At 42.9% G+C, this 25361-nt stretch overlaps 1 protein-coding gene across 1 annotated transcript in view; it reads left to right on the forward strand.

Moving 5' to 3' along the window:
- Positions 1-23553, forward strand: part of THEMIS (thymocyte selection associated) — a gene marked incomplete at both ends in the record, with an annotated part of 78985 nt that extends 55432 nt beyond the window's left edge. The window contains 2 exons of the mRNA XM_084261700.1: positions 13852-14005; positions 23393-23553. Of these exons, the coding sequence (XP_084117826.1) occupies positions 13852-14005; positions 23393-23553 (315 nt within the window). The remainder of the gene's footprint in view (positions 1-13851; positions 14006-23392) is intronic.
- Positions 23554-25361: the final 1808 nt, after the last annotated feature.

The following is a 25361-nucleotide window of genomic DNA, read 5'->3' on the forward strand; positions in this document are numbered from 1 at the left end:
AAGAGGCCAGCCTCCTCCTCTCCTGCCTGCCACCATTTGCAAACCAAAGGAAATGAGGGTAGGTTGGAGATCAGCAGTCATTTCAGCTGAGAAAAAAAAGTCCTGCTGCTGACAGCATTGCCAGTTTGATCAAATATCCTGTCCTTTTTGCTCTGGAAGCTGAAGCATGAGAGCTCAGTTGGTAGACCTGGGACATTGCAGCAGCATTTGCAAGCTCCTCTATGATGTGGAGCATGGAAGGTCTACCAACAACCTGATATGTGACACATACCACTGAGTGGAAGTCTAGTCTTCCTGTTTGAAACACTTGCTATTGAAAAGAGTGAGAATGTTGCCTCACTTGTTCAGGTAACAGGACTACAAATATTTCCTCTCAAGCCTGGCACAAGATCGATGTCATAATAATCTCTTCTAAAGCCCCCTGTGAGCTTTCTTGGTGTTATCTCAATTTCCATCTCCTGAGAAGAAAGTATTCGTGCCAGAAAAAAAGACCTGGCTGACCATCTGAATGTTGAGCATGAAGCCTCAGGGGAAGGCAGCACTACATTTTTACAGGCTGGCTGCTGAACTGAACAGTAGATGAACAATTAGGCTTGGTTCAAAAACTGAACAAGATCAAATTTTAGGCTGCAGAAATAAAACCTTTTCTAAATCCCCAAGGTAATCCAGTGGACCAAGGAAGCCAAAGCAGCCCTATGTGATCAAACTCAGGAGAGTTGTTCAGCATTTTGTCCTCAAGAGCAAACTGAAAAGCACTTTCTTGTCAATAGTTTGAAGCATTTCTCACAAAGCAATTATTTGTGAGATAATAAACTCAGAGATTCTTCTAGCCGGTGTGTACCTGTGGCCATCGTGGCAAAGCCCTCTGAAGATGTATGTCGTTGCCCTGACAGCTCAGAATTTAACAGCTCTGTCCGTGACACAGCAAGACTATCTGTGCCAACAGCTCTTTAATGTATTGGTCAGCTGCAACGGTGCTTAAAAAAACACCAATGTGGTTGTCTTCTCGGGCTTTGTAAATGTCATCGAAGAAACATTCATTATTTTCATTAGGAAATGCAGACACTTATTGTCTGAAATGTCTTCTGCTCCAGAAAAATATTAAACAAGTGGTTTGAAAGGCCTGGGTTAGTACATTGAGACTATGAGCTGACTTCTTGTAAGCTTGAGGGCTGCTATTCCCCAAGTGTTGTATGAGAACATGGTATGTAGGCCTTACATCCACCATGTGATTCACCCAGGCCTTTTGTCTCAACTGGAAGTACTTGCCTGCCCTGTATGATACACCCAAAACACCAGAGCAATGAAGACAAATTGCTTGTGCCTTCATCAGGTCTGTGTTAACTTCCTTGGTGGACTGTAGGAGCTGAGCTGTTTCAGCTGAGCCATAGGGGGTCCTGTCTCCCTTCTCACCACAGGCCATGCTGTCTCAAGCCAGCCACTCTTGAAAAACCAAGTGATCCAGGCTGAAGATTTGCTATGGCTCACAACTCCTCAGATGGTTTGTTACTGGCTTGCAAAGGGTCGTGGGGTTACTGATCCCCTCCAAACTCCCACAGAGGCATTAGTTTGGACTGAGGTCCAGCAGCAGCCATAGGCGTGAATGCCCAAGTTGACACTGTCTAACGCTCATTAACGGGTATTTCCACACCCCAGTTCTGATAGCTCCCCTAAGACTTTAAACCACAGGTCCCTCATCCTCTTCAAGAACAATAATGTCCTGGCCTGGAGCAACTGGCTGAAAAATGCCCACACACCACACCACTTCAGCCAGCCCCCCTGAGCTGCTGGCGTGTGCCCTCACAGACCTGCTAGAGAGATCCTGATCACTCTGAGGTTCCATGTTGCCAGTCAGTCTCAGTGAGCACAGCCCTTCCTTTCTCTTTCTTCTCTCCCATAGACAGTTTTTTTAATTGTTTTATATGCTTTCTAATTGTGAAACAATTTTAGATTTAGACTGTGCTTAATGCTTTTTTATCTGGTTTAGCTCCAGTGTGAAAGCCAGCATAAAGTTTATAATTTGTTAAAATAAATTTTAAGAGACATTACTGGGAGAATTTTACTTCACCTGCATTTACTTTAGCTATAACTTAAGCCATAGTTCTGTAGTACAGATAGTGGCTGCATTTTTATCCTTATCTTTTTAATAGTGTCCTAAATAAACAGAATATGTTGAAAATAAGTAATTATTGTCTCCAGAAGAGACAGTAGTTGCTTCTTTTAGGAGCAAAAGAAATGTGTCAGGGATAGCATCACAGTCACAGCAAGGGAAGGAAACACATAATCGCCACCATATAGGAGGCAAAGAGCAATGACGCTGTGTTGGAAGAAGCCTGTGATACGGCACATCCATCTGTGTGAACTAAGACATCATGCATTAATATGAACATTGCAGGCCTTGGCTTCTACAATGCAATGGAAAATGACTAAATATGAACCTTCTTCTGCTGGTCGACATCCCTGAGTGTACAAGCAAAGCACCGTTTCCCGTGCTGCTTAATAGGAATGCTTCTCAGGGTTTTTTCTGCATGCCAAGAAATGACAGGTTGGGATTTGTGCAGATCCTCTCCTCTCACCTGTCTCCTTTTCATGGGCTGAAAGGGCCTTATAAATGCCACAGATGTACAGCTCTGAAGAGTGAAGGAGTGGCAAGTCTGTCCTACAGACCCAGCTCGCTGAAGAGAACCTGGAAATGGAGTGGACGTAACAAAAACGCTGGAAAACAGTTATGAGCAGAGAAGGACATTTAATTTTCATCCTCACAACTTGGTATCAAAGCATCTTAGGGTTTGGATCTACAGCCTGGTGACCAGGTCCTGCTGTCCACCATAGAGAGAACCTGGGTAAAGCTCTCCTACCTCCTGTAGCTCCAGCCAGCTCCAGTGCCCAGGAGGGAGGGTGGTACAAGGGGAGGGGCAGGAGGCAGAAGTGGGCACAGTGTATTACACAGTTTAATTTAGGAACTGGGGAGCAAACATCCTTGTAAGCCTTCCCTTCCCTTACTTTTTGTTCCCTGCACTGTATTGGGGAAATTCAAAATCTAAAATGCCAATAGACAGATCGAAAAGTCCCCTTTAAGCACTTGTAATTAGAGGTGAATCTTTTTTTCTGGGGGGTCGGCAGTTCCAAATTTGACAGAAGTTCAGTGCACTAAAGTCTGTTCTGGTGAGGAAAAACCCATCTCCTCCCCAGGACATTTCCAGTATTGCCAGCAAACCAAAACTCCCTGTGACCTGGTGGGTAGTTTAACACAGCTGCAAGTGAATTTAGTTTCAGAGCTCTGAAATTATGTCAGAGAATAAAGCACAAAGAGGGAAGTGAAAAATGGGGCAGAATAGTTTCTCTCTGCCAAAACAGGCTGGCTTCTAGTGGGCAAGCTGAAATATTTATATACTTATACCTGTGTCTACATTTATATGTGTATACGTGTGTGAGAAGGCAAAGTTCTTGAAGGGATCCAAATGTTGCAGAAATACCTATTAGAATAGGAAAGCGTTTTACTAATAAAATAACCCATTTTTCCTTTCACTCCTGCTGCTACCTTCCCCACTGTGGCCTGGAAACCAGATGATTTTGAAAAACAAGGAGCCTGATTCTGAATTCAGCCGTGACTGAGCAAATCCAGAACAATGCTTCTGCATTGCAGGGAGTGACTCCAGATTTACACCCGGCTCCTGAGATCTGAATCCAGTCTGGAGTGTTTAATTCCGACCAGCGCGGTGCCCTGCTGCTTTCCCGAGGCTGCTGTCTGCCACGTACAGCGTTTTCTGTCACGCAGTAAGAGGAAGCACAGTGTGAGCTCTGCAGCTGGACTTGCAGACTCATGCTAGGAAGGGCAGCACAGCAGTGAGAACTTGAAAACATCTTTTATTTTTTTTTAAGATCTTGCCCCCTTCCCTCCCCTCCCCTCCCCGCTAGCCACAGGGCCACAATGAGAGGAAATGGGGCAGGATATATTCAGACCGAGGGGAGCCAGAACAAGGCTGGAAGTGGATCAGGAGTTCAAGGGGAGACCGGACAAATACTTGGAAAAGAGACCCTTTGAGGGTTACTAATAGACAAACCACATCAAACTCAGGAAATTCCCTGTGATGAAAATAGTAAAGGGCTATGAGTGTATGTGGAGGTAGGAGAGCACCTTGCCCTGTCCTTACTCTTCCTTGGTGCCTGCTTATGGCAACAGTGAAGGAGAGAGGTCTGTGGGAGATGCCTTTAGCCTTGAACCCGTGTGGCTGTTATTTCAGTTTTTAGGAACAGAGAAGAGCTGAGGATGAAGGGTGAGACAGCGGGGGGAAACGGTGCAGCGAGAGGTGCTTCATTTGAGATTCTGTGTCAGGAGTTACAGGAAACTTCGTTCTTCTTTTCATTTGGTTTCAGTTCAAATTTTCCCCTCACTGAATTGCACTTACGTTCCCATCGGCTTCAGCATTCAGATTTCATTCTGTTGAGTAGATTCCATCTGCAGTTTGGCAAACCTGCAGATAATTAGCTCTCCCTTGTAATTAAATTTCCAGTTAATGTCCCATTAAGATAAATGAGAAGAATTCGCATCTTCTGCTTAAGTGGTGATTTCACAAAACGCAACATTTCATAGTCTGAGCAAACAAGCCCTTCCATGTGCAGAGGTGAGACGTATTTGCAATACAGAAGCAGATCTTAACAATTTACATCTTTCCAGCACTTTTTTTTTTTTCTCCCAAGAACTTCACTGCTTAGTGGGTAAAGTAGCCCAGGAGAAGAGCAAAAGCCTGCCTTGGGGTTAACCCATCAAACAAGGGGGCCCTCTTCTCGCTTCTGTTCACGGCTGCCTTCTCACGCCGTGAGTGCCATGGAAACCAGGATTTTCACAGGTGGCCACTAACCGCGCTTCATCGCCCGATCTCAGACAGCCCAGGCCTAATTCCTTGTAGCTGGGCACTCACGGTTGTGGCTGCAGTCGCTGGGCAGGGCGGACAGGCTGGCTGTGCTGCTGGCAGTGAAGGAAGGATGAGGAGGCAGGGTGTACGGAAAGGTGACAGCTGGGGGAACCTCGCCGGTTCCTACCTGCTATGTGGAAAAAGAGCACGTTTCAGTTTGCCAGCATTTAAAATGCACAGAAACAATACTTACCTTTCACTGCATAGTGTGCTGAATAAAGGAAGTGCTGTTTAAGACCAAGTACTCGGAAAATAACAGGCACTGAGATAAAGACATATCTGCAAAAGTAAATGTAACACTAACATCATATACATGGCAGTAAAGATGAAAAAACTGTTCTGTGCTCTTTGGCTCTGAGGATCAAGTGCCCCCTCCCCTCTTTTATGTATTTAGGAGGGCGAAGAGAGGGAAGAGGCCAGGCAGAGCTGGGAGGGCATTATGCAGTTCTGTATTTTGCATTTGAACTACTGCTAAAAAGTATGTGAAGATACGGTTCCTGGTTTGTAACACTAATAGCTGGAGGTGTAAGCTTGGTGATTCTGTGCGAGCTAATGCTGCAGTGTTTTGTCCTGCGCCATTCAAGAGTACCCAACATAATTTTCTGTTCCCTTTTTTTGCTTGTATACACACAGAGCAGGAGAAAAATGTCTGGGAAAAGTGGCTGGCAGCTCTAGTTACCCACTGACATAAAAGACCCTTTGGTAGCAAAGCTTCATTTTAAGTCTCTCGAGACGTACTCTGTACTATTCTGTGACAGGTTTTGGGAAAGAAAAAGGTCTCATTCAACAATAAATGATTAAATGAGCACTGTGAGCAGTGAATGAGTACACGAAAGTCATTGGATTAAGAACAAAAAGCTCGGGGCTCTGAGTTTCTGGAGCAAAGAAAGACATGCAGTGGAATATAATAGCAGTACACCCTTGCATGGCGCTTGGGGGTTTTTCCTTTTCACATAATGCAACTTATTTTGTCTCGATCAGCTGTAGCGCAGTTACCTGGGCTGTGGGAACTGCCGGGAAGACTGGCAGTGGTTAATGGCCTCCTCAAAGCTCTCATGAAATTCCCTTGAAAAGCACGCACTGTGCACCATCAACAGCCCTTCTTTGGAGGTCATCCTGTGGGGCGGATCTTCCTCCCCCCCCCCACACACACACTTTGCTTTTCCCCGCAGCTTATTAAAAGCTCAGCCTGATTAATTACCAGATGTAAACATTTCGCCACACACTGTTACCCCAGGAAAACATCGAATCCCACTCAAGAATATTTCCTTCCTCTGCCTAGGCACCGCGGAGAAATTTTGCCGCGTTCGTAGTTTCAAACGGGGAGGGGGGAAGGTTGGGATGGGGGGGTTGGGGGAGGCAGAGAACCCCCTGTCCGCTGAGGGGCTGCAGGCGGAGGTTTACCCGCCGCTTCACCGTGTGACGCGAGCGGCCGCCGGCACGGCGGCGTCGGCGGGAATAAGGCGGGGGACACGGCCACCTAGCGGTGCCTGGCGCGCCTTCCCGCCAACGGCGCCCGGCTGCGCACCCACACCGCCTCAGCACTTCCTTCCCTTCCCTTCCCTTCCCTTCCCTTCCCTTCCCTTCCCTTCCCTTCCCTTCCCTTCCCTTCCCTTCCCTTCCCTTCCCTTCCCTTCCCTTCCCTTCCCTTCCCTTCCCTTCCCTTCCCTTCCCTTCCCTTCCCTTCCCTTCCCTTCCCTTCCCTTCCCTTCCCTTCCCTTCCCTTCCCTTCCCTTCCCTTCCCTTCCCTTCCCTTCCCTTCCCTTCCCTTCCCTTCCCTTCCCTTCCCTTCCCTTCCCTTCCCTTCCCTTCCCTTCCCTTCCCTTCCCTTCCCTTCCCTTCCCTTCCCTTCCCTTCCCTTCCCTTCCCTTCCCTTCCCTTCCCTTCCCCTTCCCTTCCCCTTCCCTTTCCCCTTTCCCTTCCCTTCTCTTCCTTCTTTTTTGGTCTTGGGGGGTGTTTTTTGTTTGGTTTGGTTTTTTTTTTCCTTTTTTTGGAGCCATTGGAATAGGGACTAAGTGCACAAAGGGAAAAAAGCCGAGCCGACCACGAGTCGCTGATTTCTGAGCGATCGTTCAGTTTCACACTTTAGCTCCTGTTCTTTTTGTAGAAATTGGTGTAGCTAGCACGTGACTTTTGGCCCTGCTTTGTTTTTTTAAATCCAAATATTCAAGCTTTGAACCAGTTCTGTCCCTACTTTTAGGAAAATATACTTTTTAAATACATAGTTTGAACCCTAAGAATGAGCTGGTAAGTGTCAGCTGTCTATGATCTATAATGAATTTATTACATAGCCTTCCCATTTTAATCTGCAGGAAAACCCTGAACTACTGACAAGGAAGGGGACCTTATTAATGTTTATAAATATCTTAAGCATGGGATGCAGGGGGAATGGGCAGCCCCTTTTCAGTGTCTGTGGGGACAGGACAAGGGGCAATGGCTGCAAGTTGGAGCACAGGGAGTTCCACACCAACATGGGGAAGAACTTTCCCCAGTGAGGGTGAGGGAGCCCTGGGACAGGCTGCCCAGGGGGTGTGGAGTCTCCATCTCTGGAGAGATTCCAGCCCCGTCTGGACGCCGCCCTGTGCAATATGAGCTGGGGAGCTGCTTTGGCAGGGGGGTTGGACCCCATGAGCTCTCCAGGTCCCTTCCAACTCCTGTGACTGATTCTGTGATTCTAAGGAAGGACAAGTTGATTCTTCCTTCTCTATTCCACTCTCATGAAACCCTACTTACAGTACTATGTCCAGCTCTGTGGTCCAGAACAGAAGGACATGAAGCTGTTGAAGTGAGTCCAGAGGAGGTCTATAAAGATGATCAGAGGGCTGGAGCCCTGTTATGAAGACAGGCTGAGGCAACTGGGCTTGTTCAGCCTGGAGAAAAGAAGGCTCTGGGGAGACCTTATTGAGCCTTCCAGTACCCAAAAGGGCCTACAGGAAAGCTGGAGAGGGACAGGTTGCAAGGGCAAGGAGTGGCAAGACAAAGGGCAGTAGATTTAAGATGAAGGGGGGGAGATTAAGATTAGATATTAGGAAGAAATTCTTCATGATGCGTGTGGTGAGGCCCTGGCACAGGTTGCCCAGAGATGCTGTGGCTGCTCCCTCCCTGACAGTGTTCAAGGCCAGGCTGGATGGGGCTTGGGGAAACTGGGTCTAGTGCAGGGTGTCCCTGTCCATGGTAAGGGGATTGGATGATCTTTGAGGTCCCTTCCAACCCAAACCAGTCTGTGATGCTATGACATTGTGATATTATTGGCAGGTATAGAAAGTTCCTTGTGAGGGAGAAACCTGTTAAGAGCTTGAACCCTGATCAAAAAATTATAATTTGATCAGATGTTTCATGTCCCTTTTAGGCACAGAGGAACTCACCAACTAATGCAATTTTGTTCCTGTCTTTGAAATAATATAACCTTGACCCCTTCTTTGGTAAAAATAGTTCATCTGTAGTTTATAGTACCATATGAGTTCTGCAGGCAAATAATGATTCTCCAAAGTGCTCCCGTCCTGTATGTTAATGAGGCTAAATGAGGGTCCTCTTTATTGCCCATGGCCTTTCTGAAGCATCTTCTAACTAGCTCTTCTCCTTTTCCACACTCCAATGGACTGTGGAAAATGAAGGCTTGCTATCATGTACTGGAATCAGTGCAATGGGGAACACTGTTAAAATTCTTTACTACAAAATCATAGATCCTTGTCAGTACCCTTAACTATGGGTACACTGTGCCCTTGCAAAAATTACCTTGATGTGCAAGATAAGTTGGCTTGCCAATAGATCATGCAAGAAGGCTACCTTGGGATACAAATGAGTAATAATCTAAAGGAAATTGTTTCCTTTCAAGTGGAATAAATCAGTCCTTACTGTCTGACATAATAATGCAAATTTCCTGAGAGGTGTCAGCAATTTCTACGTGTGTATTCCCATTATTTGAATTTGTGTTTTCCATCTGTTAGGTGGAAGTACCCAGTCCTACTTTTAGTCATACAGTGGGTGAAATTTTATTTTGATTAACATTGGTGTAAATCTGACTGTTACCCCAGAATGCAGCCATTCACCTTATGCTCTTGTAAACTGGAAAAATATTGAGACCTGTGTTGCAGGATGGTCTGAGGCTCTGATTGTGAAAGCACTTACCCTGGTTTCATACTGCCACAATATGGGAATCAAAGCCTGTGACTCTTCTCTGATTCACTGCAGTTCCAAACTTTGCCTGCAGAAAGTCATGCTGATAAAATGAAGGTTGGATATAGGTAGGTTGGCATTCTGTAGGTTGTTCTTAATCTCATTAAGTCTTCCATATAGATCAGCAATCTTGTCTCTCTACCCCTGTCCCAATTTCCTTAAATATTCTTCAAATTATTAAAAGCAATAGCTTTGTTCAGGCTGGTTTGGGCTTCCCCATGAATACAAAGCTGTATGACTCTCTTACAGAATCTTCATTTGTGATCTGTGGAGTTAAATTATCTTTTTTTTTTATTAATTTTTGGTCAGGAAAGAGTGAAATGTGTTTGGACTGCAGAATCATCCATCACACTTTCATTCTACTCATACAGCTATTTTTTCTGGTGGAAGGGTGCAGACAGCAATTAAACATTTTACAGATAAATATAATGGTTTAGTATATGCCAAAGCAAAAATATATATCTAGAGCTGGGGCTTGAGTTTCTGAAGGCAGCAAAGAGTGCCACTCCAAGCTGTCTTTAAAGATTGCAGTAAAAGGTTTATGATCTGTGTCTACTAGCACGGGTGACTCATAATAAATGTACTCCAAAGGTGTAGTGCCATGTCCAGCACTGATTGCTCCGACAAATGAGTACTCCTCTTCACTAGAGTCATTTGTAATCATATAACAGCTTGACTTTCTGTCTGGAAAAGCATAGTTTTGTCAGATTGGTTTATGCCACTACATCTCTCACAGCATTTTCAGAGACTATGACAGCTGTTGGTTTCATATTTACTCCCACATTTTTCTGTACTTAAAACAAATGTTGTTTCTCCTTCTTTACTCTGAATGTTCTAGATGCTGTTGAGGCTTTCTTTCTTTTAAAAACAAAAAAAAAAGGGGGAAAAAAAGAAAAGCAACCAAAACAATAATGTGTATTATGAACACATGTAGTTTTTTTTTTTTTCTTTTCTTTTTTTTTTTTTGTAAACAGTTTTAACAGGGTTTGGGTTTTTTTTCTTCCTTTACCTGCTTTAAGAGCTTCTCTTTCAGCTATTTTATTTCAGTATTTACACTAATTTTAAAGTTAGTTTGTTTGGTTTTTAATTGTAAGAACTCCTGTGTTATTTTCTTGGCTTTCTGAGTGGTTGTGACCGAATACCACTGCCTGAAGTATCTGTGGTATATATAGACTGCCTTCAGTAGTTTGGGACTGTATCTCACAAAGAAGCAAGAATTTCAGGAGCTGGTTCATCGTGGATTACAATTTGGCTCCTGAAAGAGAAAAAAAATTAATTAGGCTAGAATAGAAAATCTTCAGTCTGGTGAAGAGGTGACTCAGGAGAAAAGAGTAAAAACCTGAATGCAAGGAGAAAATGAGGAGAGGGATTACAGCAGCACCATGAAATGATGAGGTAGTATAGTAAAAAAACCCACCCTACAAAACAATCCAAAGGATATTTTGCATAATGCAGAAGTAAACTCTGGAACTCAGAGTTTTACCACATGGTGTTGGTAAATTACTTCAAAAAACAATTAAGCAGAGCAATGAAAGAAATATTCACAGGATGACAACTGTTAATAGCCTGAGCTTTTTAAGTCAGAGGAGGATGCACCTTGGAGCTGTGAGACTGGGGTGCCAGCATACACTTAAACTGCAGGGGAAAATCGATGGGTTTGGAACAGGTTTTGTGTGGGGCTGTAGATATTCGAAGCATTAATGTTTGTGCAGTGCCACTCTAAGAACAAGAACTGCTGTCAGATTTCACTGCCTCTGGAGGGGGAAAGCAGAGGGAAGCCTTGCTTGCCGAAGTGAGCTCACACACACACGCGCACACGCACGCCAATGCAGCGCTTTAAGCTCTTCAGGTAATCAAGGGAAATTAATTCAGACCCTTCACCCTGAAACTCAGTTTGCTACCGCAGCGTTTTCAGTTCGTGCATGTTAGATTAAACTCTGCACTCACCACTTCTGCAGAATGCTGAAACTTCTGTTCTTACTGAAGCGACGCGTCTCCAGCCCTTTAGTTCTCACCTTGGCTCTCACACTTTTTTGGATCCTGTTTGATGTAACACCACCTCCTATTTCCTGAGAGAGACTGTGCAGTCTTATGTTACATTTAAGGCTTTGTGCTTCATCTTCTGAGTTATTTCTGGACAATAAGAGATGTAATGGGCAATGTTTAGCCATTGGGGTGAGATTTTTAATTCACACACCTGTAGCGGCTGGTTGGATTTTCCAAATGCTGAGATCCAGAGTTTCCTCAGGAGTGCACGGCTATAAAAAACAACTGTGATTCAGACCATGAGTTTTTAACTGAATTACTGTTTCTTCTGGCAGTAACAGCACTGAAAGCCATGGCTGGTATCCTAACTTCTTTAAATTAGTGGAACAATGACTCCAGGTAGATGGAAACCCGGTGCTGTTAGGTCTGCCTGGTATTTGAAAGACGACTGTAAGACTTCAGTTTTGTATAGTTTAAAAGTGTGCCTTATCTCAGCTGGTCCCTAGTACAATTGTTATCCATAGTGCTATTAGGAATGTTAAAGCAGTATCAGGTTTCAGCACGCAGTGAAGTGACAATCCTCTTTGTGAAATCCTGCTTGGTTTTAAGTGTTGGATTTCTGCATGTTTTCTTCGCAGGGTGCCCCAGGTAACCATTATATCACCACGTGTGGTTTTGCTTGCAACTGATAAGATAAGCATAAACTTCAGCTACATTCTTCTTAATGGCAGGATCTTTCTGGTTTGATACCAAAGCTTGTTTTTTAGTGTGTTAAGGCAATGCAAAATCAATAATCTGAACATGCTCCTTCATTATATTGATTGCCATGATTTAGATGTTAAATAACATGACTAGAAAATAAAGGAGAAATCATGATTTCAAAATAGATTTCAAGGTCTACTATTTAAATTAAGGTTCTCTAGTTATCTAAAAGCAGACTTTCAAGTGAGAGCTTTCTATGTGCTACACATGTCAAACAACTGGAACACAGGGAGAATCTGCCTGTGAATAATATTTTTCCCCTGCCCTTCCCAAGACCTTTCATTTGTGATAAACAGGTATGACTGATAGTGAGGACATGGCAGGTTTAGTGCCTGCTTTGAAAGATTGTTCTTCAGGTGAGCAGAAGACGGACGTCTCTCAGTAGCTACCTGCAAAGTGTCCTTCACATTGTGACAAACAGGTGATGCATACAGGCATGGTTAGGTGCAGGTGATCAAGAAGAGAACTGGAGGCCAAAGAAAGGCCACGCTGTTGGTACAAGGAAGACAAAGGTCCCGTAATCTCAGCGAGGCTATTCCACAACACAACACACCAGCTGAGCATTGTCCTAGTTTGAGCAGCGTCTTTTCCACTGGGTTATTTTAATTCTCTGCTGTGAAGAACTTCTTCTGATAGTTCTGTCCTCTTTGCAAAATAGTTCTCAGCTGTATTTCTCTTTGTGCAAATCCCTGAGGTGTTTTTTGGGAATTACATCACTGCTTAAAGCTTAGCTTGACCTCAGAGGCCCTTTTGCAGTCAAGGAGAGCATTGTACCACCCATACTGCACAAATTTGCATTGAACACTGTAACTCAGTCAGCCCCTGCACATCAAGCTTGGAGTGTTTATCTTAAAAAAAAATGGAGAAAACTACTGTAGACTCCTCTAACTGAAAAATGAGGGTCTTCCACTTAGGTCACACGGGAAGTCACCCACTGAGGAAAACTGTCCGTGCATTTTGCAGGTTTCATCCTCACCTGTTCTTCTTAATACACTCTCTCAAATTTTCTCTTTCAGTTACCAGTGACTTCCTTGTTGGTAGCTGATACCTTTTTTCAAAAGGGGCAGAGTGCCATAAAATGCAGCCTCATCTCATGCTTTCACAAATTGTGGGTTGGTTCTAGAAAGATAAACACTATTACTGGAGAGCTGCTGTCAGTTTACCAACACGACCTTCCCTCTCTGAATAGGATGGGCTTTGTCATTGCTGAGGAAAATCTACATTTGATTTTGAATGGAAAATCTAGGCTGATTATTTTTTAAAGCATGTACTCTGGTATAATGGCCGTAATTGGACAGTACCTGCACTGCAACTACTGTATAGATTCACTGAAGATATGGGGTTTTTATACTTTGATTGACTCTTATTTACACAGATGAAAAACAAATACCTTGCAATTAAACAAAGTAAACAACCACAAAACAAACAGAATTATGGAAATGTATGTATCAAGCCTGAGTTTCAAGGAGTGTAAATATTGCAGCCATATAACTTACTTTCTGCAATGTAATAACGCTATAATTAGTTACTTCATAATTGCCTGGTTCTATCCTCAAACCATACTCACTATGCTATGAATGCTACTGGATAAATGTAATTGAAGTGTAAGATTTTCCATGAATTTGCAATGTAATACATAACAGAGATTGTTAAAAGGATGGTCTTTACAATACAAATAGTTAATCAGGAAGAAATTATTATCAACCAAAAGGGACATCTATATTTCCCCCCTTGTGTTTACATGACTCTATATACCAAAAAAAAAAGAAGAGAAAGACTGAAGGTATGTTTAAATGTAATTTCTTCATCTAGAGTGGCTTCTGGTCATGTTATTTTGTGATGTACATGCCTCAAAGACAAGCTTCATGGTAAATGTGATTGATGACTTACTTTGACAAACAGAAGATTTGTGGTTAAAATTCACAGAAATAGCCCAAAGAATGTTGCTCTGACGTGTCACATCTCTGAAAGCATCCAGTTTGGAGTAACCCTTTCTTCTGTGTAATTTCAGAATTTCTCTGTGGACACCATCAAGAAATTGAGCTCAAGTCAAGCTGCCAATGTTTCGGAGTTGCGAGTTGGTTGTCAAAACGATTTGGTGCATCATGAGAGTAAGAAGGACGTGACTGGGAAATCCACGTTAGTGGAAACCAGTGTGATTACAGGTCAGTTAAGCTTTATGGTTTGAGTTATTAACATAACAAACCTTAACCCCGGACTAGATAAATAATTTACATATAGGATTATCTTGTGTGATTTCACTTGGAATCGCTGGTTTAATCAAATAAAAGATGAAAAGTGAACATTTCTGTTCTTTCTCCATGAATGCTGTAAGGCACATTCATCCAAGCTCTCAACAGCAGCATGGAATTAAACTCTGTTTGACACTGCAGCATGAATATTCAGTAGTTTTCAGGAACAAGCGGGTGAAAAAGCTTTCCTTTTGCTTTAGGATGATGCTTACATGTCATCTGTTTTAAAAAATGCTGATTCCAACAGGTATTAAAGACGAACAAGGAATCTATATTAAAGATATCTTCATCTCTTCAACTCACTTTTTTGTATTTTGAATTAGAAAATAATTTGGGGCAAATTACTTGACCAATAATTGTTTTCCAAGGCACTATTTGCATGGGTTTCCCAAGCATTTGTGACAGCTGGTTAGTTTTTCTACTTCTTTGGAGTTTTTCCTTTTTCGGAAAGGAAACAAACTGAAATTGGGAAGCTAGATGATAAGAGGAGAAATCCAAAAGACTTTGCAGTTAATATAAAAAATACAATGGATTTCATTAATCTGAGTGTCATAGGTTATATCTGAAACATGAACATATCACATAATGGCAACAGTGGAACATTTGGAAGACTGAAGCACAAATCCTTACCCTCCCAGCATTTGTTAACTGGTAATTGATGTCATTATAAGAGCTTCAGATAAAGTTTCTCTTTGTTGACTTGTGATTCAGTGTGCAAGATTTCTAGAAAGGACTGCCTATTTGAAACTATGCATATTGAAACTTCCAATTGCAACATAAATTACTTTTATGGTGAAGAATTGCCTTGGCATTTTGAATATTCACTAATTCTTATTGCTGTGGAGGTTGATTTCTGGGAGCTCTTTTTCGAAAGGCATTTTGGTATCTGCCTGCTTTGAAAGATAATCCAACATTTGTTACTTTGTGGCTTTGAAAAAAAACTCCCTGCAGGCTCCATTTTGTCACTGATTAATGATTTCATTAGATTTTATAGGGGTATATGGTGAAGTTTCCATACTGGCAGCTACAAAGGATGGCATCCTCTGTTTAAACCTGGGGAAAAAAATTATAGCAAGATGGGTTAATGTTGTAGATTTTTGTGCTGAGGGAACTATGCACAAATCACTGGGGTTTGACTTTGAAAACTGTTGTCCACGCTACAGGGCAGGGTTGGACCATCGCATGGGTTAGTAGACTCTGTGCACTCAGGCAGCCATGGGAAGTTGGAGGAGGATGCACCTGAAGAAAACACACCCAAAGCATCCATGCTGAAGGAAGCTGGGCTTAAAGTTTGTGCAGAGAACTGGTTTATCAGAAGTGCAGGAGTCAACTGCTTTACTTGAGGGGTTCAGACTCTGCACAACGAGGGAAAGCCACACAAGCTAAAGTCATGTAATGATTTTCCAGTCAAGATCTTTAAAAGATTTTTCTGAACCCAGCAGCTCAGCTTGTGCAGTGAGAAGTGGAGTTGTACAGTCACTTCCTGTGCCTCTTACAGGAACCGCACAGTAATTTCTAAACTGAGATCCCTTGGCTGAGAAAGGAAGTTTGGAGCTACCATTACTAAGACTTCAGCTCAATAACAGGACAGAGAGGTGGTCAACTTTTCCCAATCTTTGCATTGGAACCATCTTCCTACTACGAGAGTATTTGTTCCCGTTTCAGTTTCTTTTGTCACTGGGCACCACTGAGGAGTCTGGTTCCATCATCTTCATGTCTTCACATCATGTATTTATACCCAGTGGTACAGTTCTCCTTGAGCCTTCTCTTCACCAGGCTAAACAGCCCCAGCCCTCTCAGCCTCCCCTCCTATTTAACGTGATCTAGTCCCTTCATGGCCCTTTACTGGACTCACTATAGAATGTCCATGTTCCGCTTGCACTGAGGAGCCCAGATCCAGTCCCTTCACTAGGGATGTGCTCTCACCAGTGCTGAGCAGAGGGGTAAAGTTCTCTACTGGCTACTGACGGGCCTAAGGTAGCCCAGGAGGTTTTTGCTTTTCTTTGCCCAAAAGACACATTGTTGGGCCAGGGTAGCTTGTCTACCAGGACCCCCGTGGTTTTCTGTGCAAAGCTGCTTTCTTGCCAGTCAGCCCCAGTCTGTACTGGTGCGTGGGGTGATTCTTCCCCAGGTGCAGGACCTTGCATTTTCCTTCACTGAACTTCGTGAGATTCCTCTCTGCCCAGCCTTCGCTAGTCCAGCTCCCCCTGAACAGCAGCACAACCATCCCAGCCACTTCCCACAGGTTTGTATCATCTGTAGGCTTACTGAGTACACTCTGTCCCATCACCCAGACCAGGCACCCACACCAACATCCCCCATTTTGGTTTACCCACTCATCCTGACCCAGAAGCTCTCAGCAGGCTTCTCCCCTGTCCCCCCCATGCAGTTTGCAGTGCTGGATGCTAGAAAACAGACATGGATTTTTCCCAACTGTTCTTGATTTGGACCTTCTACTCCATGTGTTTCAGCACTGTAGTAAAACCAGACGATGTTGCTGTCTCACCTACCTGGGTTGAAGTCCACCTGCCTTCCCTCTCTTTATTCATCCTGGGCCAGTAGCATTAGTCTCATGTCCATCTCATTGAGCAGTATTTATATATCCTTGATAAACGTTTTTCAGGATCTGCAAGAGCACTTGAATTTTATTTGCTCTTTTTCCCTTTCTAGCACAATTCCTTTTTTCTTAGCCAATTTTTAATTTGTTTTTAATATTGAAGCACTCCAATGGAGAAGAAAACTTTTTCTAGGGATCTTCTTCAAGTTTTAAATGATCTTCACTCAGCTGCTGTTGATCAATTTCCTTTGGCCTGCCTTCCATTTAGATCCCAACCTTTGTTGTGATATGTCTTCTGCAAAAGCAGAGTTTTCTTATCTGCTGGTTGAGATGCCCTCATCAGTCATAACAGCAGATTACTGACTTAATTCTTCCTGCTTCCACCTGACACTTTTATTTTAAATTTCAGGCATCAATCAAGCTAATTATTTTTTTTCTTATCCATCTCCCTGAGTCTGTGGCTAAAGACCTGTGCTTTACAAGCAGTCCCAGGGGTATGCCCAAGAGTATTAGATAAAAAATTGTGTTAGGGCTGCTAAAGGCTTGCTTGTCTCTGGCCCTGCAAAAAAATCACAGCGCTACCTTTTCCCAGCTGCCTCTGTTATTAACCGTGTTTCTGATGTCAAAGCCCATCAATCCTATGCCTCCTGCCTCATTTCTCATGAAAGCTGAAATTAGTTATTTTAAGTTCATCCCATACACTGTGTTAGCTCAGACTTCTTGCAGAAGATCAGATGAAGAACAGCTTTTGTTACTGAGGGTTTTGAAACAAGCTCTTATTACCTCTGTTTAGTACACACGTAGAAAATCAAGAGGCAGTATCAGAATGTTCCTTTTTCTTACAAGGCTAGGAAATTGCTCCTTGTTTAATTGCCTTGGACTGTATCCCTGCACAAACTTTGTCTAAATTTGAGTATAAAGCTGGAGTTAGGCAGATTCAACCTGGACCAAAGAGCAGTGATGGATTTTATGCTGACATACCCAAATCAAAGCTAAAGGTTTTTCTGAAAGATGTGTGTTAGTATAGCCCAAAATTATTGGGTTTAATTCAAAGATAACTGCAGAATTATACAGGAGATTGGATTAGATGACATAGCAGCTCTTCCTGGCCAGCCAAGAGATCCCCAGGAGTCCACTGTTGCGTGCAGCAAGCTGGCCTGTTTCAGAGAGTATACCATGCTCTGCTAATTCACAAGATAATGGATTAGAAAATACGTCAAGACTAATAACACAGACACACTCCTGTGGGTTTTAAGTGGGAGGAAATGCACCATTCACTGACTAATCTTTAAACTTCTACTGGTGGATGTTAAGCCACCCTCCAAAGCACCAACCTGTTTCAAATTTCTTATAAGCATGTTCAATCTGTGCTCCCAAAGAAAAGGAAAAAAAAAAGGGAAAAAGAAGCCAAAACCAGTTACAGAGACAATTGCTGTTTCTTAGCAAAGGCCATATAGCTCCTAAAACAAAAGCAACATGTTTTTCTTTCAGTTTTAAAGTCTCTATTGTCTTTCTTTGCAGAGTTCATGTTCATAAAGATAGGATTTACTCTCTTTGTTGCTAAGATATTGAATATTTTGTCTCTGTTGCAACCAAACCTGAATTTTCTTATGTTGGACTGAGTTTGAATTAATTAGAAATAGTAGCAATATCTGCAGGATAAAATCTTCCCAGAAATCTGCTGTATCAGTTTTTTGTTAACCTTGAAATTTATTCTAAGTGGCGATTGTAAAGATTTACCTCATCTTCTTGTTCATGGCTTAGACTTCTGGAATTCTTACACTTTGCAATAAAAAAGTGTTTATGTTGATTTTGTTTCTTGATGTCAGGACATTTTAGGGAAGATAATTATATATTCTGACTTTAGGCACTTAATTTAGGAACCCAGTGGAGAAATGAAGAAAGGAAAGGGCCTTCTGGTTGCAGTTTAGGAGGCACACATGACGTCTACTAAATCTGACAACAAAAATGATTGAAGAAATTTCTGCCCCTGTGCTGTCCCATCAGTTAGGACACTACATTTGGCTATGTTCCAAATCAAGTATTAACATGAATTAAACATAATATCCTAAAAAACATAATGCAAACAATAGAATTCTGAATTATTTTGAAAAAAAACAGCTATTCTTTCTTTGGTGACATCACAGGGATTTTGCACCAGCACTGAATCAGGCACATAAGGATGAGCAGAGTGAATTAGGAATCCTTCACTGCACACATGTATGGCAATTCTCTCCAGCTCCCACATTTTAGCTCAGTCTTTGGTTAAGGAAAAAAAAAATTATTAGATCCTTTGGCTCCTATTGTCCTGTAATTATCCTTAAATAAACAATTGGACACTTTTTCCTGGTCTTTGGGCTGTGAATATAAATCTCTTAGCTGACACATCTTCTGAGACAAGTTTAAAAAAAGGTTGAGATCACATAATTTCATAGGACAATGAGTACACTTTAGAAAATCACATTCAAATGCTTCACTTCAGCTTCTTAACCAACCTCTAACTTCCTCTACAGCAGGGGAAAGAAAGCATAGGCTCATTTATTAGATATGACTGATTTTAATTGCAATAATATGCAGAGCATCCAGGCAGGAGCAGAAGAGTTTTCAGGCAGAAGCAATTGCAAGGAGGAGGTATTGCAGTGTTACATGCAGGGTAAATAAAAGGGACTTTCCATGAACCACCTCTCCCCTTCTCCATCGGTGCCTTCTGGCTCGGTGGCACTACCCCAGCTCCACTGGCCCTCACAGAGCCTGAGGGGTCCAGGATGCTGCCCTAAGCCCTTCTCCTTACCTTCTTGTATGGTATGATGGGGCCTGAAATATGCAATTGTTTAAAACTTATGGCAACTATTTGTCATCTCCAAGATTTGTTGATACACCAAGGAATGTTTTTACAAGGAGAGGCTGCAGTGCAATAGTGGAAATCAGTGTCTGTGAGAGTTCAATCCAACCAGCAAGACAGACTACAAAGGAAGTGACAAATAAGAAAATCAAAGAATACAAGGTCAGTGAAAGAGGTCCCTGGGTGCCTCTTTCAGGAAATTTCACATTTTTACAGAAATTAAATTTTAAGATTACATTTTTCCAAACAGTGGGTTAGAAGATTCCAAAGGGAGATAAACATTACCCCTACCTGACCTGCAACCCCACAGTGCATATGAAATACTTTGATCGTGGTGCTTAACAGGTTTTAAAGATCTGCCACGTTGTCACATGAAGGAATGGTTGATGGACACCAGCTCAAGGGTCTGGCTCTGCTACCACCTGATAGCTTTCAGTAGCACTCCCTAAGGAGTTCTCAGTAGCACCAAGAAGCATCAGAACAAGGAGTCCCACAGCAAATAAAATGTTGCCATATATAGATTTGGCTTATGCAAATGCCTCCTGTTCTGTGTATTTTCACCTAAGCGATGCACAGAAATAAGGATGTGGTTCTGAAGTGTTTGGTTCACAATATTACTGCACATAAGGCTGCACATAATCTGAACAACTTGGTCTAGTGGAATGTATCCCAGCCCTTGGAAGGGGATTGGAACTAAATGGTCTTTGAGGGTCCTTCCAACCCAAATCAGTCCATGACTCTGTGATAATAACTCATAACTATTGTTTTCAAGTCAGGCATATATAAATCTTATTATGTGGTTGAATGTTAATTTATGTAGCATAAATCCTGAACTGAGATATTTACCAGAACTGTGTTATGGCCAAGGCCAGGGGTGTTTAGGTGTGCAGCTCCATATGTACATAAGATGGAGTTTCTAGCACTGATTTCATTCAAGCAAGCGTTCCCATGGACTGGGCTACTTCTGTTGCCTACAGTTTGAAGAAGGGCAGAATGGAGAGCTACGACAACTGTGTGCCACCTTGAAATTTATGGAAAAAAACCCCAGCAAGTACATTCTGAGGGAAGAAAAACCCCAACAAATCCTACACTCTTGAGGATACGAGTGAGATAAATGGAAATTTTTAGTCTGCAGAGCACTCCCCTTCCACTGTAAAGGCAAACGTAATTATACAAACTGTTCCAGGAAGAGCAGAATTAATGAAATTTGGTTTAATAAGTATTCAGGTCTGTTGTCCCCTACTGTTCCTCTCCCCCTTCCCTGATAATAACCAAAACTCTCCTTATGGCACTTCTATCGAATGAAAAAGAGCAGGTGTGGAGCAATGTGTGTGTTGAGTGGCCAACCAATATGCACATGCTGATTTATCCTGCTGTCTCCTGCCAAATGGAGTGTGTAACAGCTGTGTTCTGCAGGCTCTTCTCTCGATAGAGGAACTAATTCAACTCCCGCTTTTGTAACCACGTTGAGACTTCTGACCCCTTTTCAAATCCGACTGAAATTGGCAAAAAAACTTTAACAAGTGCTAGAGAGATTGACGAACGGACAGACAGCATGAAGACACAAGCCTTGTTTTCCTAGCAGGCTGAGATGGCATATCTGATTCAGTAATTCAGTGGTGAGGTTAATAGATATTTTTTCAAACAGCGAAGCAAATTGCACTGATTTCCCTGTTCAGAATCCCCTCGTGACGGTTCCACTCGTCCCATTCGTTCCTTAATGCTTTATTGAAATGTAAATATATACCTTTCAGAAGGCATCCTACACAGGTTTGGGACTGGGGACAGCTGTGATTTAGTCTGGCCTGATGACATTAATTTCCTTTCTCCTTGAGCTGTCTTGCCTGGAAGCATATCATTTTGTTTGCATGTGTTTGGGAAGGAAGAAAGTCGAGCGACGCCGCCCGTGAGCAATCTGCACTTTATATCCATATTAGCAAGTCTAAGAGCACAAACAATATTTCCCTTGCTGAATCCCAGGGATTAGCTTATTCTTTCAGTGCCTGTTTTATTCATTAGTTTACTTTCACTGACATCAAACACAGCCAACTCGCAAATGAACTGCAAACCTGGAAATGTTTGTTAACAAGATCGTGGCCACATGTGAGAGTGAGATCTTCATTAAATTTCCCATCACAGGTTTGGGGGTTTGGTGGGGGTTTGCTTTATTTCCCACCCCCCCCCTTTTTGATGCCTAGATCTGGAAGCACGTCGCTAATTTACTTATTCCCAAACAGTATCAGGGGGACCTCTGAGTAAATTGGTCTGTGATAAATTCTGTGATGATGTGGCCAGACAGCTGCTTGATTAAGTTAATGGTTATTTCTGGCTTTAAAAAACCTATGAAGTAGAGAATCACAACTTTAGGAAAAAAAAAAATCCTGCTCAGTTTTTCAGGGAGAGATCCTTCAGCTGTGGAGAGTCTCAAGGGGAACACAAAAGGGGTTTGGAGACCACCACGAGAATATACAGCTGTTTTCTTAGTGAAGGGCAGGATTCTGCTTTGAGAAGCTCAGTTCCATAAAGAGGGACCTGTTTGACAGGCACAGACTAGCTGGCAGGTCCAAAAGGTGAGATCCTGTGCACGTTTGCAGGTTGTTTCAGGTTATGCCAGCAAGATAACCAGGCAGGAACAACTGCACCACAAGTGTTGTTTCATATTGTTTTGTCATTGCAGGTGAAACTTTTTGCTTTAGAGTCACAGAATCATCATAGAATGTGTTAGATTGGACCTTTAAAGGTCATCAGGAAACACAGCATCCTCTCAGCCCTGTTAAATGTGAGGCTTCCTGGCAAACCCAAAGGGTGAGCAGCTCCTGATGGGGGAACTCCCGTAGCCCTGACTGCCTGTGCTGCTTCCTGGCTCCTCCCTACCATAGTCTGGGCCAAGGGATGTGGCGGGTCTTGAGTCTGGGTCACTCAGTGCATGGTCCTGCCCCATGTGAACAGTGCTCCCGTGCACCTTATAGAGCTACCTCTTGCCCCAGGGAAGTGGTAGAACCACCCTGGCAAGAGAGAAGACCCTGGGACCCTCTGACAGCAGCCTGAGCTCACGGGTGTGAGCTGTACTGTGAAGTTGTTGCCGTACTAAGATTCACAGCAGAACCGACCCCAGCCCTGGACCTGCAAAGATGCCTCACATGGGAGTCTCTGCCCTTGTGGAAAAAGGCCACTGCTTTTTGGAATTGCCAGTATGTCCCAGGCTGGTCTATGTGGACATAAAGAAATGTACTTCAAATCTTTTCACTTTAACCTCAAGCTACTTCCAAGCCTGCGCCTCTCTGTTGTATCACATTCTGAATAAGAAGAAACTGGGGGGGTTGAGTCTAGGAGATCCCAAAGTCACACCACAGTCTCCTACCTCCAGAGGCTCATCTCTTCAGGCAGTGGAACACAAGAGCGTGGGCACACCTGCAATAGGGATGGTAGGTGCTGCACATGGCAAGCGCAGCATCCTCTCTTCATACAGTCAGAGAATTTTATCTGCCTGCTCTTACATTGTTGGTGACCACACTTTTTTGCCCACTTTAAGAAACCTTAGAGCCATCAGTGGCCAGCTAGCAGGGAGTAGACAACAGATGATCTGGCCTGCCCACAGGCTCTGAGGTACGAGTATTATGCAAAAGCTGAAATAGGACTTCTTAGGAGCAAAGACTCTTACAAAATGCTCAGCTGGGCTTCATTTTTTGATCTGCCACAGATATTGTTCAGAAAACTGAGCAAGTCATTTAAGAGCTGTGTGAATATGAGGGAAGTGATGAGAAAGTTGCCTGCTTTTTCTTTTTTTGTGTTTGTTTTTGTAGTTGTCTCTAGGAATTGTACATTTTTTTTCAGGACAACAGCAGAGTCTTCCATTTCCTCACAGTTGGGTGTTTTGGTTTTTTTTTTGCTAATTGCTCAGGTCTAACAAATGAAGCACTTGGAAAGTGTGAGGAAGAAAGTGAAGAAGAAGAAGAGCACAAATACGACTACGTGGATGAAAACTTAATTGAAAACATAAGGAAGGTATTTCAAGACACCACTGTTAGAAATAAACACACACTCTCTGAAGGAAGAAGGTGAGTGTGATCTGTGGATGCAAACTGGCTCCATCAGAGTGATTTTTCAAGCTGGCCAGTAACCCTCACTCCCCAGACCTAGGGAGGGTTTCCCCTGGGGTCTGCCACTGTTGCCCCAAATGTCCTGTGAACACAGCAGGAAGGGCACCTCTGAGTTGCTGCCTGTGAGCCCGTAACTCTCAGCAACGTCACCATTGTCAAAGCGATACCTCTCATCTTCCTGGTGGTAGAAGTGCACTGGCCAGGCCAGGTTTACAGAGACAAAACCTTACTTAGACCAACCCTTACAAAACCACACAGAAACCCAGAGAGAAGCTTTGTATCTGAAAGTCTGGCAATTTTTTCTATTTGTGCCAGTTTGCTGCAACAAATTACAGTAATTTAAATGCAATCCTTTTTCTTTTCTTTTCTTTTTTTATTCTAAGATGTGGATGCCTTGTTGTGCATGACTAAGGTTTAGCTCTTAAAAAGCTTCCAGGAATTATCTGTGTTTTTGCTAAACCCTCAAGGTTCTGCTCTGGTGGTCTGCAGAGACTTAAAGTGCTAGTGAAGAGGGCCTTTGCTTCTAAAAAGCTCCAAGCATCATTTCCAGCTAAACACAGATTAGGCTTTTTCTTTATTTATTCCAGATTTGAGTGAAGCTGTGCAGTCCCAGCTCTTTTCACTCATAGCTGAACCTTCTATGAACTTCATTTGATTTGGCTGAATTGCTTCTCTTGTTAAGAGAAACCCCCCAAAACCCAGACAAACTTGAAATGTTGTATTTCAGAGATTTAAAACCAAAAAAAATTATTATAAAGTGGTGCTTTATTTCTAAATGTACCTTGTATTTATTTTAAAATAGCACACAATGTTTCTGTTCTATTTGAGTTAAGCAGCTTACTGAATCTGAAATAAGCTCTTGGGGGGTTTTTTCTGCAATGTTCAAACCTCTCAGAAACTCACCATCCAGGGCAGGGTGAAGGATCTGTGCAGCTATCTCTTGCCCTGCTGGCAGCCAGAAAAACTCCAAAGTTACAGGAAAGACAAATATGAAACAGAGCAAGGCATTTCACACAAGGCATCACTTCCTCAGCCCACAGGCTGCTGAGGATGGGGACTCACTCTATGGCATGAAGAAGCCAAGAAAAAGACAGGGAAACTCTTTTGACTGAGATCATCCTTCTGGCTACAGGCATTGAGGGAAAAGCATGGTTCCTAAAAGCAGTGCCAGCCTACAGGATCAGCCTCTAATTATACTACTTACTGTCATGGTATCAGCTTCTTTAAGTCATTATCCACCTGCCCTTTAAACTCCCTATCAAAAGAGCCAAGGCTTTACTTTATTAGCTGTCTTCTTTGAGGGCAATAGCAAAACATGAAAGAAAAGACCTTTGCCGCTGTCTGTCTTGGATTACAAGGCAATCCCATAAATTATCATCCTCAATGGAAGACACAAGTGTCCACCCTCTGAAATCATTAGCTAGCCAAGGAGCAGGTAGCTGCTCCAACCTACTGGTCTTCCCCTGACCATCAGAAATCCTCCATTATGGCTTTTATCTGGCAGTTAGAACTTTTATCAAGCACCCAAGCTCACATTTGTGAGCACTTTGAGCAATATGGATTTGATATGGGCGTATGAAACTAACCTTACATGTGGGCAAAAGCCCTATAAAATATCTAGCCAGGTATAATGATTGATGTAGTGCCTAAAATCAGCTTTTCAGCATTATGCTACACACCTGGTTGAAGAGGCTGTTAAAAACAGCCAAATTAGCTGGTTTAGGCTTATGTACAGGCAAATAATGCACAAAACCAAGTTGCCTCTTGCAT

The sequence above is a fragment of the Gallinula chloropus genome (assembly GCF_964237585.1).
Source record: "Gallinula chloropus genome assembly, chromosome: 3".
NCBI lineage: Eukaryota > Metazoa > Chordata > Aves > Gruiformes > Rallidae > Gallinula > Gallinula chloropus.